This window comes from Serinus canaria, chromosome 5, assembly GCF_022539315.1.
Source record: "Serinus canaria isolate serCan28SL12 chromosome 5, serCan2020, whole genome shotgun sequence".
NCBI lineage: Eukaryota > Metazoa > Chordata > Aves > Passeriformes > Fringillidae > Serinus > Serinus canaria.
Genome location: NC_066319.1, coordinates 5,255,007 through 5,275,084, shown reverse-complemented (window position 1 = coordinate 5,275,084; position 20,078 = coordinate 5,255,007). Strand labels below are relative to the sequence as shown.

The 20,078-nt window shown below is 43.1% G+C and overlaps 1 protein-coding gene across 5 annotated transcripts in view; it reads right to left on the bottom strand.

Annotated features, from left to right (window-relative positions):
* The window catches only part of MICAL2 (microtubule associated monooxygenase, calponin and LIM domain containing 2), a 121,215-nt gene that overhangs the window by 78,048 nt on the left and 23,089 nt on the right, over positions 1 to 20,078 (bottom strand). For 4 of the 5 annotated variants that reach the window (XM_030240092.2, XM_050974788.1, XM_050974790.1 and 1 more), the window contains 3 exons: positions 18,327 to 18,678; positions 753 to 960; positions 6 to 122 (listed from right to left, as the gene is read on the bottom strand). In XM_030240092.2, coding sequence (XP_030095952.2) covers positions 6 to 122; positions 753 to 960; positions 18,327 to 18,590 — 589 coding nt within the window. In that variant the 5' untranslated portion in view covers positions 18,591 to 18,678. The remainder of the gene's footprint in view (positions 1 to 5; positions 123 to 752; positions 961 to 18,326; positions 18,679 to 20,078) is intronic. The other variant, XM_030240094.2, reaches the window with a different exon arrangement.

Genomic DNA, 20,078 nt, shown 5'->3' with positions numbered 1-20,078 from the left:
AATACTTTGGTTTTCTTGATCTTCAGGAGGCTCCACGACTTTCACGAACTCCAGGTTCACGTGGATTTCCACTCCAAGGATAAGTGCAACTTTGAAGAGGATGAGCTGAAGCTGTCGAATACCTGTGGAGAGCAAGTGACAAAGATGAGTTTGATAAGTAAGCAATCCCAGCTGCCACCAGCCTGCTAGAGAACTGAAATTCACTGCTAACACAAGTGTGCGGCATTTCTATTTTCAATACTGTAATGAATGCAAACATAGCAACCACCACAGGATGTTGTTCTCTTCCGCCTCCCTTTCCTCTTGCAGCACAATCTTGTTGGCAAAACTCATTTCAGTTGAGTTTCTTAGAATGCTTTTGTAGAGGTTTGCCTCTCGATGATATTTAAAAGATCTGCTAACCAGCATATTTTAGAATACAGAATTTTACAGTATATTTCCCTGTAAAACAGTCCACTCTTTATTTGCGTCTACCTTCAACATACTGGAAGAAATATCAATATTCTTCATACCTCATAATCAAAGCCTGTTGTTTAACCACACTAGACTAACAAGAAAATCTGCTCCATAAGAGCAACTCGTTCTGTTTCCACCTTGCTTAAACAAGACCATTTTTTCTCCTCTCTGTGTGCACACATGCACAGGCACATGGTTAAGGCAGATGAACTTTCTGCCACACCAAGAATGTCCCCACCAATCTTCTGATCCTGGTAACCCCTTATCCAAGCAGTGCCCATGCCCTCAATACTTACTGATGTGATCAATAGATCCTGCACAGAACTTCCCATAAAACTTCTTAGCTCCCAGTCCCCGCAGGTCGTGGATGGTGAAGGGCCAGAGATGCAGCACATTGTTCCTGGAGAAGGTGTCCCTCTTCTCCACCACGACAACCTTGGCTCCCAGGAAGGCAAGTTCTATGGCAGTCCTCAGGCCACAGGGGCCACCTCCAATAATCAAACACTGGCAGAGAAAAGGGGGAGTGTGACACAGGGTTTTGGATTGCTTCCACACAGTTTCCAACTCACTCTCTTGGCAGGACTTGAAATACAACTGGACTTGCACTACTGAGAGCACAAACAAGTAATTTACTTAAATCAATGGAAATTTTTCCACTGTGGTGTTCAGCCTATGTAAAAAAGAGGATAAACTGTGCTTCATGCAGACACAAAAGCATTTGATGAAGAGAAGTAAAAGAAAAAAACAGCAAAAAGCTGAACATTTTTTGAGCATCTGCTTGCACATTTCTAACCCTCATTTAGCATTTCTCAAGTGCTTGCAGCTGTTTCTCAACAGCATTACAGTGGTGTAAAAGGGAGGGGAAAGGAAATAAGTGGTCTTAGTGCAGGCTTTTTTTATTTTAAAGAGGAAATGGGTGTACATTTACTAGATTTGTTGAACAAACCTATGATAAGCCAGTAGCCTTAGCTATTAGCTACTCCTCTTTCAAGTGAGGGTGGATGTAACAGCCTGGTTCACCTACTGATCTAAGGAGGACATGCCAGGGGAACTCAGCAGACTCTCCCTCCTCTGCCAGGGCCAGGGAACTCATCCTGTCCTATTCCATTTCTCCCAGTGCTAAACATCCTCACCTTCAGGAAAATCACACTTCCAAAGCCTAAATCTAAGTTTGGGCACCCTTGGAAGAATCTCTTCCAAAACAATTACAGAGGATTCCTGCTCAAATTTTAGTTGACAGCTGTAATTTTTCACAGACCAACCAGCAAAGGATTTCCAGAAAGGAAACTAATTAAACCCCAAGCATATCTAGTGCTTACATTTCCTTTCCTGATTACTGAAAACTGATTATAAACAGTTTTATAGCTGGACAATGCTGTTGTTGCATACCTCCTACGACCCCCCTCCACTCCTCCAACCCCTCCAGATTGCACAAAATCCCTGCTGTGAGTTCCAGCTCTGCAGTGGCTGGAGCAGGGAGAGCTAAGGTGGGTCTGGGAGGACAGAGGAGCTGCAGCACACCCCAGCTGGGCCGTGCTGCCAGTCCAAGACCTTTTTGTGTCAGAGGCCAGACACGCTGCTGTGTGTCCCACACACAGAGCCAGACACTGACTGCAGTCTCAAAGCAAGCACAGGCTCTATCTGCAGGATTCCAGTCTGGTTCCCATTACATTGCAATTTCAGAAAGTAGAGTCATTTATTTATTTTGGTTTGGTCATCATTTGTTTTCAGATCTAACAACTTGAGCAAAAAGTATCTGGTGCTGACTTTTGTCCAACCCAAATCATAGAAGTGCAAAAATGTCTTTTTTCAATTTAATAAATAATTCTAATGAATTCCCATTGAAAGAAAAACTCCTGAGAGGTGCTTTGGCTTTGCTTTAGGCAAGTGTTTTGTTAACCAGAGATATTAAAGTTAGGCTCTTGCCTTAGCCACTTGGCTTTGTTCCTCTTAAAAGAACACATTTAATTTACAATTTCAGAAGAATACTGCTCACTGCATGATGAATATTTAAAAAAAAAAATCAACAGATGTAACAACATAAAGGAAGAATAATAGAGGGCACACGTAGCCTGGCTGAAGAGGATCACTGCTGGATCTGGGTCAGACTTTCTGCACATGCTTCTTGTGATTAGCATGGGAACCCTGAGCTCTGACAAGTGAGTGACTCCACTGAGCCTCCACAGCTTCCAGTCATGTTGAGCAGGCAGTTAGAAACATTTTACAAACAAAGCCCATACATGGGCTGATAAGGTGAGGCTGGTTCTTTTCGCTTACAAGCTGTATTGGACACAAAGAAATGCAACTTTAAAGAAAATAAAAAGAAACAGCAGTCTTTGGAGATTTAGTCATTGCAGACCCTGCCAAGTAACAAAACCCACACAGAAAACCCTTCCTTCCTCCTGGTGCTTTGCAACACACTATGTTAGCATTTTAAGGAGGATTCTGCCCTGTTCCCTCCCCCTATCACATTGACAAAGTATCTTCATAATTGCATAGAGACACCATGAAAAATGGCATGTTTGCCACCACCCCTGGTTACCTCCAGAAACGCATTTATCTACATCTCAGAGCTATTTGTTCTATGATTTATTGAGAACACTTCCTGCTGCAGTAGAACTTACTCTTGGCACTTCTTCATCTAATTTTGAAACTTCTGGGGTCAAAAGCAGTACAAAATCCTTGCAAAAGTAATTCTTACTACGTTTGTGTTCCTATCTCTATTGAGCAAGGGAAGGGCCCATGCCACTCCCTGGTGGTCTGCTTGCCAACAGACTCCCAGAAGAAACCTTCCTGCAGCCAGACTAGAAGGAACTTTGCATGGCATTTATTTCCCCCTCCTGTTATCCCAGTCCCCTGGCTCACCAGGGCCTGCTTTTGGAACTAATTTCGTGCAATTTAACACAAATCATGACAGCTGGCATCACATAAGGGAGTCTCAAACAATCAATCCTGAACGAACAAATGCCAACAGCTTCTTGACATCCCCATCACCATTCACACATCAGCTGCCTTTTAACAGTGCCAGATCATCCCCCACAAAGCTAAAGGACAACTGGACCTTTCAAAGCATCTCCTACAAATTATCCCAAGTAACACTTGCTGAAAAGAACAGACAAAGAGCTTTTGCATATTTCTTGCTCAAGCTGGAAATGAAGGGAGAAAGTCTTGTTTAGTTTTACAGGGCAGCTTATGAAAGAACAAGATCATGACCAGACTTCTATGAACTGCCCGAAGAATCAGTATGGTGCTGGATGTTACATCTTGTTTTACTACTGAGAGTATTCCATGTCAGTGCAAGATAATAATACTGAGAGAAGACATTTTTCTTGGTTAAACCCTCTTAGTGCAAATGGCTGATCTTCAGCCTGCAGCTGTAGATGTGAATATTTTCTGTCAAAAGAGAAGCTTCATAGAATTTTACACATTCTCCAAGAACTGCACCTATGTTAAGGCAAAATTACAGAAAGAATATGGGTTACAAAATTCCCACTGAATGAGACTAATGTAAGTTTCCAGGCCAGTAAGAACTGCCTAGTGACTAACTTAGGACTATTTCAGTTTAAATGCATACTTAATAAGCAAAGCATGGACATTTTTGCACCTCACAATAAAACACTAATAAGCTCATGCATATTTTATAACAATTGTTTATTCAAGTTGCTGGGTAAATAGTCTGTTTCTATGATACTGTTAAAAAGTATTGTACTATTCCCTAAAAGATGATTGTTTCTGTATAAATCTTGTCCCAAGCACAGTACACAATGCATTATTTATCTTCAGACAGAAATAGAGCAGAACTTCATTGATTTCTTCCTTGTGTCATTTAAATGTATCAGAAATTTCCACTTATATTTACCAATATGAACACACACAGCATTCGGTATGTCTCAAGCTTGGTTCCACTCAAGGGTCAGTCTGACTGTAAGAAATGCTACTTTTTCTCTCTGAGTATGTTTAGGAATGGCAGAGCCTTGAAAATCTCCAGGAAATGTTCCCAGTGCTGAGCTAAATGGCAGCACAAGTCATCTCTCCAACAGCAGAATGGCTTCTGTGCCAGGCACAGGATTTTGATATATTTGATAGTATACAAATATATGACTCAAAATAGGAAGTGAGGAAAGGGAGAGGATACAATGCAGAGGCCTCTTGCAATCCCTCTTTCCCCCCACTATTAAATCAGCAGCCTGTGAATCCAGGCACCTGCATCCCACTGTGGAAAAGCCACATGCAGTTAAACAGCCGAACACCACCACTGTGTTTAACAAAAAAAAAACCCAAAAAAACAAACAACAAACAAAAAAACCCCAAACCAACAAACAAAAAATCCCCACAACACCAACAAAAACTACCAAAAAAACCCTACCTCAACATAACACTCCACAACAACCTTGTCACAAAAATCTCAGCCACTGTAACTGAAAGACTGAATCTATTAATTGACTTTGAAAAATTAAAAAAACCCATTAGCTCTCAGCATTTAGTTGCTCAAGGAATCTGCCAGCTGGCAGTAGCATGGGGGTGGGAGATGCAACAAACAGCATCTCTTGGCACAGCTAAGAGCAGACAAATCCTGTTGTGGACCAGGGCATTTCCCCACTCCTGTCATCTCACACTAAACCCCTCACTCCTCCTCTCCTGGCCAAGGTACCCAAATATTAAATTCATCTTGGAAAATAAAGGGGTGTTAAATGATGACCCACTCCCTGTGTGTCCTTGGGATGAAGACAGAAGCTTCAATCATTCCAGGAATCCAAGATTTCCTCGTTTCTGCCTTTCAGCTGTTTCGGAGGTGAAAAAAAGGGGATTATTTTTAGCCTCCAACTCAACAACAGCTGGACAGACACAGGCACACCCTTTGTTGTCCTATGGCATGCCAAGCATGCTGCACTTCAGTGGAAATGATGAAAAAACAGCAAAACCCAGGTAACTGAACTGCCTTCAGCCAAACCACCAACTGGAAGTCGAACTTCAGGCATGGATGATGCTCCCAGAAAGGAGCAGAAAGGGCTGGCTTTCCCCACAAGCCCCAAAGCCCCCTGATCCCCGCCACCACAGGTGTCCTCAGCAGCTGTGGGCCTCCCCAGCCAGTGACAGGAGGCTCTGCCTGCGGGACACGGAGGGACAGTGCTCCAAGCATTCATTTCCACAGCCAGCAGGGCTGGGACCACCAGAGAAGAAAACTTCCACACCAGCCCAGGCCTTTGTGCAACACCCAGAGCGACAGGGGCGCACCAAGCTCTGACTGGCTGGTTCCAGAGGGTCACCTCCTATATGGATTTGGACAATTGCTTATTGGTGATGGGGCTTGATGGGCTGCAACACGAGGCAGGCATGACACAACCCATTTTCTGGAAGAGCGGCGGCCGTTCCCCTGGAAGGGCTCCAGAGAAAACAGCTGCATCAGCAGCCAAGGCAGACGGCCACCAGGAGCCTTCTCCTCCACCATGCTTTCCAGGCCATCCCCTTCACTAGATAGGAAAATGCTTCTGGCAAAAACAGGACTGCTCAGCAGGACATTCCTGACTTAGTGACTTGCAGTTCATCTCCCATTTGCAGCCCCAGATTTCAGGACATAAATCCACTGACAGCCACCGGATACAACGCTGCAGCCAGATGCACCCTGAACCCACTGAACAATCCATTTAAAGTTTGAAACATCATCGTGGAAGACACTGAGAAATGAAAATCCACATGCCACTTCAGACAACATTAAAAGTGTCTCAGGCTGAAGCTTTATTTTTAATAAAAATCAATTCTTCCATCTTCTCCCCCAAGAAAGGGGGGGAGAAGGCCTAGGAGTAATTAAACTTGACTACAAAGATTATGTAATCTTTAAAAGGGTATTTTTCTCTATTGTACTGTTTTATGAGCTCCTTATAGAATTAGCAAGGTTAAAAAACGTGTCATTTGACAAAAATAATATTCATTTAGATGCATTTTAATGAGAAATCCTAACTCTCCAAAAGGTTATGTGGACACTTTCTAAATACCCTACAGACAGGTCTAAGAACGTACCTTAAAATATTATTGAGACTAGCTGGATCTTGCTGAACAGGCATTTTTGGAGAGCACCACATAAATACCACTGTTGGGGAAGTTCAGAGGTACCTGGGAACAGCAAGGCTCACACACCCCTACTTGCCACAAAACCCTGCATCCATGCATGAATTCAGTGCCTCGCTATGAGCCCACTTCTGCTTTAAACCCCTCCTGCATTTCACCCTTTGTACTCCCAGCTGAGCAGCTCAGAAATGTGCAGTTTTGTCCTCTCCCAGATCAGGGATTGGCATAAATGGAGCCACAGCTTTATTTTTTTTCCCCCTCTAAGAGTGTACCATGGATGTGAGGCCACCCAGCCCAGGGTGACTTTGGCCACAGCTCTTTGCCAGCCCCGTGCCCGGCAGCTGCTGCACTCGCAGCTGGACGCAGCACAATCCAGGGATCAGAGGATCTATCTTTGCTGCCCTCCTGTTTTATTGAGTCAAAATGCCAGAAGTGAAACATTAGCACATTTATTGCATTCATCTGGCTCATCTTTACTGGGATTTTTTTCTCTTTTTTGGAAGATAAGCTTCTGCACGGAAAAAAGTACGTGCCTTCATTTTTCCTGGATGTATTTGGACACACTTGTCCATCCATCCTCTCTGTCACATGGATATATGTGCTAATATTAGATCTGTGTATTAAAAAGAAAGCTCTTTCCATAGTTTGAAATGAAAACAATGGTATGAAGGATGTCTGTAACTCATATTCTGCTATGCCACACATTAAAGAGGGGCTGTGTGCACTCAGGGTGTGAGGAATTCAAGAGTGCCTTCCATGATGCATCAGAGCTGTCAGGACTTTGGAGCTTTTCTGAAGAACTCTCTCAGGTGGCATTTGTTGTATTTAAATCTGATCTCAGATCTTTTAGAACAATATGCAAAAATACTTCTTGAAAAAATTGCAATTGACAGTCATAATACAGCAAAGTATGCCTGGAAACTTTCTGTTGCCCTGCACCAGTTAGTTATCCAAAAAACCTAGACATTACTAACAAAAAAATGTTACACTCATTTCAGTAAACATATCCACCAGAAACCTGGCAAGTGCTTTAATCCAAAAATCTCCTCAAATAAAGCACAAAATAAGCCCTCCAACACCCTTTGGAATTAAGTGTGTTTGCTGTTTTCTTACCTGCCTTTCATTGTAATCAAAACACAGGGAAGAAAAAAAAAGAACAAGCCCACACCCAAAACCCAGAAGAGATTGCTTTCTTTCCTTTTTTTGGCCAGCTGCTTAAACAATCAAAATGAAAACAAGATAAACCCTGCAGAAAGAATGCTGCCTGACTATCCCAGCCATGAACATGGCTGGCAGCATGTAAGTACCTGGCCTGTCACTCTGAGATAATGCTCTGAGGCTACACTAAAAACTTAGCACAAAGAGCCCTAAACAAAACCACAGAACAAAGAATTCACCCAGAAACAAAAGCTGATGGAGAGAGATAAAGGCATGAAGGCTTCAAGAGCCTCACCTCTGAGCATAGCAGAGACCAAGGCAGGAATCTGGGGAGCTCTGGGAGCAGGCACAGGGAGAAAATGAAATGGTTAATGCCCTCCATGCTTTCCAGGGGCAGGGGCTTTGCTGGGCACCAGCAAAGGAGGAAAGGATTTCTCATGCTCTATGGCATCTCAAGCATGCAGGCAGGTTGGTCAACAACCATGGCTCGATCACAGCAAGAGCTTGGTAACATGCTTTAAAAATACCCCCCTGCTGCTCCAGGCTGGCCCATCTACAGAGAAACTTTGAACCAAACACCACAACAACCTAACGAACGAGCTGAGCTTCCACTTGGAAACTGGCTTTTCAACTAAGTGGGGTATTAACTTACTTTGGGAGTATCTCACAGAATATTTTAAAATACACTCTAAAATTCCCTTTTCTCTTAGGTGACTTGCTAACCAACACCCACTTAAGACATGGTTTTTAGAAGCCAGTCCTGAGTAAATGAGCTCATATAGATAGAGACATCAGGTCTGAGTCAGAATCCAGATTTTTTAATGTTATTTATTTTTAAAGATCTTAATCATTTAATCCTATCATTCTTAACTCTCCTAAGCAGAATGTATAGCAGTGTACATCAGCAATAGATGAGCTCCAAGTGCAATACAGTACCAGAAGACAACAGCTCTGGGCTCTTGAGGTCCTTTTCTTTTTTCCAGCTCATCATGCAGCCTTCAAAGCCACTGCATTTCCACTGCTGACACTCGCAGACATTTAACTAGTAAATCTAAATGCAGCTCCAAAAAGAGTGATGATGTGATTTTTTTTCTGGTTTACCTGGTCACTTGCACAAACCAGTTTACCATAGGTAGACAATGCCTTTACTTTTGACACTTTTTCTTACAATTTGAGAACACTAGGAATTACCAACCAGCACTTCTTAGTTACACAGCATCCAAAAGTGCCAGCAAGCAAGACAGACTTGAATTGTTCAAACAAGCAGAATTAAAAATATTTACCTTTAGCACATTTTTAAGAAGGCTTCTGATAGCAGGGAAAGTTAACAGCACTCACAGAACCCACAAACCAGGCTGCTGGCAGCACATCACACAGTGGAAGTTAAATTTCAGCACTTCTAGCTCTTATTTCCAAAACCTTTTTTGCTGAAAACAAGGGTGGTACAAAATAACCCTTATTACTCAGGGAAAGAGTTCCAAAAAATAAATATAAAATGGTGAAAAAATAGAAAAATAAGCATGCTTCAAAAAGAGGGGCAGAGAGCTGGAAACAAACTTTGGCAGCAAATTGCACATCACGAGGTGCAACAGCTCTTTTACACCAACATCCGACACAACAGAAGGGAGATAAACATACACAGAAGACCAGTGTTTATTTACACCTATTAACGAGTCTGTTTTCACATTCCAGGCTGGGTGAAATGCAGATGGAGGCACCGGCCACACTTGTTCTGCCACCATCAGGGCTGTATCTGGGCTGACTTCTGAGCCCAGGTGCCTGCAGGCAGGCAGGGATACAGAACCATGGCAGCAGCCCCACCAGCCACCAAGGGCTCCCTACCCTACCCCACTGCTTCCTACCTTGCTAAAGCACAAGTAAGAGAGAAAGAGAGGAGAAGAAACCCGAGAGAAATGTCTGTGCCTTCCACCAAGTGCCTGCTGATCTGCATAACTTGTGCTGACTGCTCTGGGTGTGGAGTCCTGGGCAGGAAGCTCGCTGCCATCTCCTGCAATGTCTTCTGATCCGAGCTGCAATTTCCCCCGGAGCAGTTGTTTTATCTGAGTTGTAAATCCTGCAAGCATGGCAGGCAGAGTGCAGGCAGGACAGGGGCAGGAGGAAGGAGCACTTGCTGTTGCACAGGTCCTTTCAGAGCTGCTCTCATAAACCTTTCAAAGGGGCAGGAGAAGGAAACAGCACAAGGCAAACTCCCAGCGTGGCAGAACCACAGGGTTTCTGCTCAGGCAGCATCTCAGGCAGATGAACAAATCCAGAGAGTGGTGCAAGACAAGTCAGGTGGTGTCTCTTGGCTGGTTTGTCAACTAGCAGCAGTGTGCCCTTGGAAAAACACGAGTTGCTCTTCAGGAGCAGCAAACAGCCAGGGCAAAAGGCAAACTTTGAGAAGGCAGTCAGAGCTTGATCTGTCAGCATCAGCAAGATGCCAAGAGACAGAAGGAGAAATGCCAGAGCAGTTCTGTGTGGCTGGGCACTCCAAGCACTCCCGTGGGGCTCCCCTTGGCCCTTCCCTAGCACGGATGAGGTGAAGGTGTTGAAGCCTTACATCTTCTGCTGGTCACATCCTGCAGAGCTCTGACCATTCCTGCTGCTCTGCTCTGGACTTGCTCCACTTTATCTGCCAGAGTATTTTAGCTGGGGTTTCATCTGCACTAAGGAGGTGGCTGGATGTGTGGGTCCTCATAGGCACCAGACAATTTTCTGCAGCATATTCCCAATTTTCTTGGAGTGCTACACTCTTCTACTGGAAGGTTCATAATCTCCAAGTAGCTTCTAGCAATTTTACCCTGTTGATCCCAGGTTAAGACACAAATATCCCAGAGACCTGAGACGCAAACTGTTTGCAGAAACCTGGTTGCTTGTAGAAACAAATTATGTAAGGGCAGACTTGTTAGGGAATGTGGAAATTTCAAGAACCATCTGACAAAAAATATCCCCCTCTAAACAGTGTAGCAGAGAAAATAAAGCAAATTAAACCAAGGGCATTAAAAGGGAATTTCTACTTTTTCTTTTCACCAGTTAAGCTTCTTTTTTCACCATGAATGCCATCAATATTATGGCTTTTTAGAGAGAAAACACAAATAGAAATTGTCTTGTTTGCTTACAAAAACAATATTCTACTAATATATTTTACATTTTCTCGTCTTGCACAGCATCTTAGAACTGTGATATTTTGCATACTATGAAAAGAATATTCAAAGCTGTCTGCACTGAGGCCTAAACAGCAGATAATGCAGAATTTTGTTTGTCAGCAGAAAGAGAGCAACCACATCCCCAAACCCCCTGTTCTCAGGGCAGACATGGGAGCCTCGGGAAGGACCTCAGCTGCAGGAGACAGGAAATTGCCTTATTGTCTGAAATCTGGGGTTTAGCAGCAAGTGTTTAATCACTTCTTGGTAGCAAAAGTTCTGTATTTCCTCACTTATCAGTACACAAACATTACCAGAGCGAAGCTGGAAGCGTGGCTAATAACAAACCCCTAAGGGCCACCTTTGGCACCATCCCCTTTACAGCCACATGGCTCTCCTGGAAGGCAGGAGAAAGACCCGACCCAGCAAAGCATCCTGCCCTGGAGCTGCCCTTGCCCCCACACCAGCCTTCCTGGTGGATGGACACAGCCCTGGTGCTTCAAAGAACCCAACCCCAAAGCCCTGCAGAGCCAGGGTCATGGGAACACACCCCGTGGTAACCTTTTGTTTCATTCAGACCTCATTAAGCCACTTGTGGTGACAATAGTGGTGGTTTGTGTGAAAGTAACTGCGTGTCACTCCCTGTGGGAATCTTCATAAAACAGCTAGGAAACCAGGTCAGGGTGGGACAGCTTCCTTCTCTCGATTACTTGCAAAGCCATTACGTGAGGCACAGAGAAACAGCGCAGTTCTGTCAAAATACAGATGTAAAGCTACTGTTACCTTCCAAGCCAAAAAAAAATTAAATTCCACATGCCTAAAATGTCTTATCTAGCCTGTCTGATTGCTCTGCTTTGGCCAGGCTTCATTGCTTTTCATAGCTGATAAAGCTGAAAAAACTGTGTGTTTGTGGAAGTGTCTCCAGGATAATGAAAATAAAGTGATTTCATTACCAAATCACATGCCAAACATTTGCTTTTGCTGATGTAATTTGGCCCAATCTCACATCACAAAGAGTCAAATACTTTGTTTTGTTTTCAAAGAACTGTCTGCTGTGTGTCCTGTCATCACCCCAGCTTCTCCCTATGCCCTCTCTAAAAATCCTTGAGAAAGGACTGTGAATGCAGTGTTAACAACTGCGTGTTCATAGGTGATTCACTGCTTCTCCACTCTTCTCAAGCAAACCTTCCTTGCCACTCATCCTCACTGGTCCCCATGTCTTCCAGAGCTTTGAAATAGAAGCTGCTTATTGAAATCCTTAAAAATAATTCTACAATGGAAACCTGGTGCAAGGCTTTAGAATCCCTGTCCTAAAAGGCAAAAGCAAAGAAGCACCAATATCAAGATGAACAGCTTGTCTTTGAAGTACACCAAACACACCTAGGTGCCACTTAAAATGTCAGTAGAACACGTGGCCTTCAATATTCCCAAAAACCTGGAGAGTTTCTAGATTCTACCATACAAGCACTGTTTGTTTGTTTTTTAAAGAAAACACACACACACACAAAGCAGCTGAATGCCTCTTTGTAAAAAGCCACAACCTTTCATTCACTCAGCTTCCTAACTTGGCAGTCATCCTCTGGCTGACTAGTTCAAGTTTTGTGGACTTCACAGGAATGCTTTTTTATTAAAATAAGCAAGCTAGCAACACTATCTAATATATCTGCAACAAGTTTGGTGTGTTCATTATAAACCCTGATTATCAGGTTTGGAAATCTCCCCATTCCAATAATTATTTTGAAGAAATGAGTAAATCTGGCAAAAGGGATGGGTATTTACTCTTTATAAGAGTAAAGAGGTTAAAGTTTTCATAATAATATGGATATTTTTTTCCGTTGGAGCATAACTGGCTTTGCCTTCTTTCATCTTACAATTCAATTACTCAATTAAAAACCAAATGTTTGTCTTGAGGGATACAATCAGTCAGGTCAGTTGAACACTCAAACTCACTGGCTTCTATACTGGTATGTACAGCACTGGAGAACCTGGCTGAAAATCCCCACTGCCTCTGAAGGATCAACAAATGCCAGCACCTGGGCAGGAAATGTGGCCACTTCACCTGCAGGTTCATACACGCTGGATGATTTGCTTAATTAAGAGACAAGGATTTGTTTAGCAGGACAGAGGAAGGTGGGAAGAGGAAGACGTGGGCAAGGCTGCAGAATGGGATGTTTGTAAACAGCTGGGGACTGGAAGGAAGGCACTTTGTACCCAACAACAAGCAGAGACCTGGCACCCTCTCCTGCCTATGGCTATGGAACGTGGCAGCACCGGCGACACCAGGAGCTCCTTTCCCTTTCTCAGCTCTCTGGGAAGGGCAGCACCAGCAAAGTAGGTTTGTTAACTCCCAAGGCCTTCATCTGGCAGCCTTCAGAAATGGAGACAATGTGAAAAGGAGTGGAAGGGGTTTGCAGATAAAGACCACGCCCCATTTTATTGCTCACAGGTACAGCAGTGTGGTTAGAACAGGGAGACGTGGCTCGGGGTCAGTCAGAAAACCTCCAAGCCCAGCTCTGACCAGGGCTCCTCTCTGCTGACTCAGAGCCTGGCCCAGCTCCCCCAAAGCCACAGGCTCTCTGTACTGCTGTGCTGGATACAGCAGCACCGTGGAGCCCTCTCTGCAGCAGGGACACAGATGGCACCGAGTCCTGCTCAGACTGACAGCACAGGACAGTACCACAGAGAGCCACTCCATCCTCATGGAAACATGGAAACATAGTCAAAAACAATTTTACAGTCATTCTCTTGCAATAAGTCTCCCAACAGGAGTTTTTGAAGGAAACCTCATATACTGAAAAACAAGATTTGAAAGGCTGAGTTAAGGAATGAGTAGAAAAGAGGGATCTGAGGACCACATTTAGTGGTGAACACAGTGGTGATGGCTCAAGCAGCTGGACTCAGTCTTAGAGGCCTTTTCCAACCTAAATGATTCTACAATAGACTTTAAGATCATTGAATTTGTTTTTTAGGGTTTTATACAAATGCACATATGTATGGTTTTAAATGCACAGCTTTCAAAATTTCCTAGCTTAATTTTATTTCCTTGCTTTATGCTTTTAGTCTCAAAACAGCAGCTCAGACTGTACAAGTCTCCTGCCCAGGAACTGTGCCCAAGGTGGGGTCCAAAATACAGACAATGCTCAGAAGACCAAAGCTGCACCCAGGAACTTGTCCCAAAACTCAAACATTCAGAGAGAAATGGCAGAGTCCACCAAGGCAGCTGATAATTGCACAGTGGCACTTCAAGCAAAGTTTTCTTAGTTCTCAAGTGTAAGCATGTATTTTGCAAAAACAGCATGCACCTTTGAAGGGGAAGGCACCACATTTGCATGCTTCAGAGAACAAACACCCCCTCTCAGAGTTAGCCTGGGATGTTTCCATGTGCAGAAATTTCTGCTCCCCTGAAGCATGGGAGAGCCTGAATTTTGGGTGCACAGCATGAGCCAGCTGCTACCCCCTGATACATATTCACACCTATCTCAAACATCAGAGGGAGCCTCATTTACATGTGCATGCACATATTCCTGTCATTTACTCAGGTAAACTGAAAGTAAATGTAAATCAAATGCAAGTAATGGATCTGCTCCATACAGACAGGCAACATTCACAGATGTCTTAAAAAGGCTAATGAATATACTAACACTGGCTAATGAATATTCTAACACTGGCTGGGTATATTCCTGTTCATTATTGCATGATGTTCTGCACGTTAAAAAAATTTAGACTGATATTTTCAAACTGCTAACATGGGGAACAACATGCAATAAACTTTTAATGTTCTTCGATTGTCCAGCTTCATGCCCTGAAGAAACAAATAATCACTTCAGAGTCCAACCATGCTCCTCTGCATTAATCAGCAGAAGATGAAAACCAGAGAGAAATTTTGTCAGCATAAAAAAATTGTGCTTTTTCTGCACATATTTGCAAAAAACCACAGTGTGCTATCTACAGTTTTGCCTGGTTAGTACAAACTTTTGTTTCTCTGTAATGCTGGTGAACTAAGCAGGTGCCAGCTCCAGAAACAAATTTTGAGCAGGACTCATTCCCAACTTAGAAGTTCAAGACTGAAGGAAGTTTATGTTTTGTGAAGATTTAACACTCATACAGGCAGACTCCTACAGTTTCAGGAAGTTCATTTCTGCCCCAGTTCTGTTCATGTCTTTCTACAGCACTCTGGCTTTATTTTGGGGCAGGTTGTTTTGCTTTGTTTTACTACAAAGAATTCAGGGAAAATAATGCTCCCAGTAAGACAGTTCTGAAATAGCAGTGGATCTGAACTTCTCAAAAATTGCTCAGCCAGTTTTATTCATCCAGCTTAAAACTGTATCATTGTAGAACCTTTGAAAGCCATATTTGGCAATGTTCTTGGAGAGCAGTTAAGACACAGGGTTATTGTTATTTAGCTGGAGTGCAGAATTCTGTATGTATAAAACTTGTAAGCATGAGTAACTCAAGTGTGGCTGAAGAGTTTACAAGCACAAAAATCAACAAGTACAGCATTCAGCTCCTGAATACCATGCAAAAAAAAAAAACCAACAAACAAACAAACCAAAACGACAACCCAGCAGTTTTGGGATGAGGCGGCAGATTTTCATTTTGCTTAAAAAAAACCCAAAAAACAAAAACAAACAAACAAACCTAAAACCAAACAAAAACCAACCAAAAAAACCCCAACAAACCTCCTATGAGTCATTTAGAACCCAAATGCATCTTCTCTATCTCCTCCAAGATTGGGAAGATTGCAAAGCCGTATCTAAGAACCATGAGCTGCAGGCTCATCTACAGCATTCAATGCCACAACCTCACCTAAAGCCTTGAAGTCATGTATTTTATAAAATGATGCCTACTAGCAACCTTGGCTCTGTTTACAAAGCTGCAACTGCAAAAATCCACTTAGCTCATTGCCCAGGTTGTGATCCTGCTTGTTAAAGCAGGGTTTTTACTTTGGGCAGATCTGCTCTTGCAGTCCCTGGCACCCCCTTGGAGTGAGGGCTGGGCAGAGCTGCCAGGGTGCAGCTGGGAGCTCCTGTTCCACCACTGCAAACAGCACAGAATAGGACACAAAGCTCAAATCCCCATTTGCACTGGCCAGGGTGCAGCTGGGAGCTCCAGTTCCACCACTGACAAAAGCACAGAATAGGACACAAAGCTCAAATCACCATTTGCACTGGCCAGGGTGCAGCTGGGAGCTCCTGTTCCACCACTGACAAGAGCACAGAATAGGACACAAAGCTCAAATCACCATTTGCACTGGAGGGAAGGGTGCTGTGCATGCTGCAGCCTCACCTGTCTGCACTGGCTGGGCTGGCAGCATTTCTGAGAACCCCTTAGCTGTGAGTGGGGCTGTCAGAGCTCACCACTACAACACTCAGGGTCCATGCTTCCCTCCCAGCACAGCAGCCTCCCCTCCTGCAGGGCCAGGCACAGATAGGCTCTGCACAGCCTGTGATTCACACCCCAGGAATGTTTGGTAGATATCCCCTCCTGACTGTGGCTGCTGCTCTCATTGCCAGCCATCTGAAGATTCATGTTTCTCTCGTGAAATCAGTGATGACACACTCAAGTGCAGCTCTGGGCATGGGCCAGGCTCATGATGAACATCCCCAAGCATTTCACAGAATATCTGTACCCACGCTCTTGACATGCAGACATTCTACAGCCATTTGCAAGTTGGTCCTGTGTGCATCATAGAAATGGCCATTAATTTCTGCAAATACTTACACCATGCCACTAAAAATAAATCTTTCATCTCAAGGGGCAGTAATACCATACTTTCAACACTGGGGAAGGTGTTGATTGGCTTCCCCCTTGGCAACATTGCAAAGCTTTACACAGCCTATATATTTTATGCACCAACCCATTTCCATGAGTCTTCTCACAAAATAAATACTAATTGCTTTGCTTAGGAAGTTTACAGAACAAAGCCTTGGCTTTGCAATGCAACCATTTTAGAGAAGACTTAATTTTTACATTCCACATGGGTCTTAAACATGCTTTTTTGTGTTGCAAACACTTCCTCAAACTTACCACCAGATAAATTTGGACTTGGGGCTGTATGTGTACGGTGAGGTGCATGTGGAATATTTCCTATAACTTGTTAATCATCAGACACTCTCTCGTTCTTTCCCTTTCCTGTCTGTTTTCATCACAAAGATGCTCCATGACATATGTTCAAAGACTTTTCCAAAGAACAAAAAGGGAGGAAGGAAGCACAGATCAAAAGGGAAATGAAGGGAAAAAGGAGAGGAGAAAAACAGAGCCTGCCAGGAACACAGTGCAAATAGCTGTGATGACACTCCTTTACTGAAAAAAACTATATTAAGGACCCTTATGACCTTAAACAACATCAATAATCATTGAGAGCTTATGAAAAGTGAATAAAACCAGAGGACTCCCTGTGTACTGAAGGCAACTTGGTGTTCTTCTCACTCATGCTTTTGAGAAACTTCAGTCAATGAGGCAAACCAGAAGAAAGAGACTTTCAACACTACCAGTCTACTGAGTCCATGAAAGAACACTCCAGTGATAGCTTTAATTAAAAAACCCTTCACATTTTGGGGTCTTGTTATACCCCAGCAGGCCCCTCCTCTTGGTTCTACCAGTATATTGTCAAGTAGCTTCTTAAAAGTTACCCTTCTTGGGGCAACATTCAGCCACCACTTGGCAGTAAATGAATGAGCTGCTCTTGGGATAAAGCTAGTAGAAATATTCTGTGACAGCCAGATGAAACAACTGGCAGGAGTACTTTGTACAGCTTTGTCAGCAAGATTTACATCAGCAAGATTTAGAGTGCTCAGTGGTGCACTCTATCAAAGTAGTGCATGCTCTGTGAAAAGATCATTTCCTGTCCTCTCCACAGCCAAGCAGAGCATCGCCCTCAGTAACCACCACAGAGCAATTACCCACATTCTGCCTGTGAAAAAGCACTACCAGGAAAGGGCTTCAATCCAGAAATAGAGCAGGATTGTCTTTTGCTGTTGTACAGCAACGGGAGCCAATGCAAGGTGACAGAGAGAGATCCCCAGATCTCCAAGCAGCACCTTCAGAGAGCAGCTTGGGAACTGCTGCTGAAACACATTTGGCCAGCCCTGGTCTCACACAGCACACACAAAGCTGAGGAGCCTGAATATGTTACAATTTGTACCTTGCAAACCCATTTCAATAAAGCAAGTAGTTCTTGAGAGTCTGTAATGAATGCAGCCTGTTTCTACAAAAGTTTGCATCTGACACCTGTTTGGAGATGAGGTATAAAAAGGACAAAGTCTGAGACAGACTGGAAAACAGGAGCTTTAAGACTCACTCTTATATATTGTGAGTTTCCACTGAACTTTCAGAAGAAAAACACCTTAAAATTTCTCCAAAACAGTCAATAACCAATTTCAGCATATTGAAGGAAGGGTTACTGAACAGACACACTGTGTGTGATGGTAGAAACCTTGCTTCAGCAGAAAAACAAGTTTAAAAATTCCCAAGCTATGAAATCCAGAAGTGAATTCCACTTACCTTAGTGTTCATACAAGACTTCCCACGTTTATACTCTTTGTGACTCGCTCTCTTATCAAGCTTGTTCCACAAAGCTTTGGCCTTCCATGTGGTCACTCTCGATTTCAGTTTGCTGTAAAAGTTCCTGTTGTCCAAAGGATCCAAGTCAAGTTGGCGAGTGAGAATATTGAAGGCCTGAATGGTGCCTTTGCAGGTTGATGCTTGTACAAAGTTTTCAAATACCTGGCCAGCTTGATTGTATTTTTCATCATCATTTTCCTCCATGTTCTGAGAGCAAAGAATGATTAAGCTGGAGCTCTTGTGCTGGGGTACAGGCGATCAACAAAAGCAAGTACTTCCACACATGTTATTCCTAGAAAAGACAAACACAGGTCATATTAAAGCAGGTTCTGCATGATAGAATTAAATCCACAAATTGCACATACAATAGGAACATAAAACCCCAGCATACAGTGACCAGCCAAGCAGGCCCAAAAAGCTAGCAGTGATACCCAAGTGTTACAAACAAACATAATATACTCCTGCTGTCATTACTTACACTCACAAAGACTCTTATAAAACCCCTGCTAACTCAAGCCTACTGCTACAAGAAGAATCAGCTTCACTGGGAGCTTGAGGATTTAATTTTATTTTTTTGTTTCTTCAGTCCTAGATAACTGATGTACAAACCCCAAAAGTCCAGATTTTTTCCCCGAGCAGAATTTATGTAACAGCAAGTGATATTTTGGTCTTAAGAATTCATGAAACCTGCAGCCAAAAGTCAACATGGTTTGATGGTTTGTTTTTTTGTTTTTTGGTTTTTTTTTTGCTGTTGCACAAGTTAGGGCCAAGGGTGCAGCTTACCCAGAGCAATTTAGGACTGGCACAATCATTTGCCACAGGCAAAAGCACAAAACAGGCTAAGCAGAAACATCATCACAAGTTACACCAGAACTAAAGGAACCAGAAAACAAGTAATCACAGAGAGCCCCCCTTTTCCTAACACTCTTGCCAAAATGAGAGAGGGTTTGGTGCTCTAGCACATAGAAAGGAATTTTATCTCCACGTCTCCACACGTTCAATGCTGAAGTTATGTGTTTGGAGCCTCACCTTGTCATGTGCTGATGATATAAAGTAATGATGTTTGGCCTGCTAAGCCCCACTGGCTTTTCCTAGTAACATGATTACTGTCAGACTGCGCCTGATATTCCAGATAAATACCCTTACATTCTGCAAGAGCAATGCTATTCTAAATTAACACAAGTTTCAAAGAACTAAAATATTTCATTGCGGCACTCCCTTTATCCTTCTTTAACCTTGTTCTTCATCTCTAATGGGGAGCATCTTAGAGTCAGCCAAGGTCCACAGAAAGTATCCAAGTGCCTTTCACATTTTCCAAGAATATTCTTACAGGTTATGTATAAACTTGTCCCCAGAAGATGGTTTACCTGGACTCAAGTTCAGAAATTTAAGTCATGTATTCTTTTTCTTGCTATTAAAGAATTATCTGCCCGTCCAAGAAACCAAAAACTAAATCAATGCTTGCCTAACTTCCCACATAATTAGTTATTTTACTTGGAACGTCATCTGTTGGCTGATAGTTTCAGAATAAATTGTTAGAAAGGCCTTTGAAGTCATGCTTCTCAGTCTAACACTGCTCACAAACTATTCATTCTCTGCTTGCATTTCCCTCAAAGAAGAAAAAAGAAAACATAACCAGTTTTAAGTAAAGAAGAGACCCACCATGTCTATCTTACCATCCTCGAATACAGA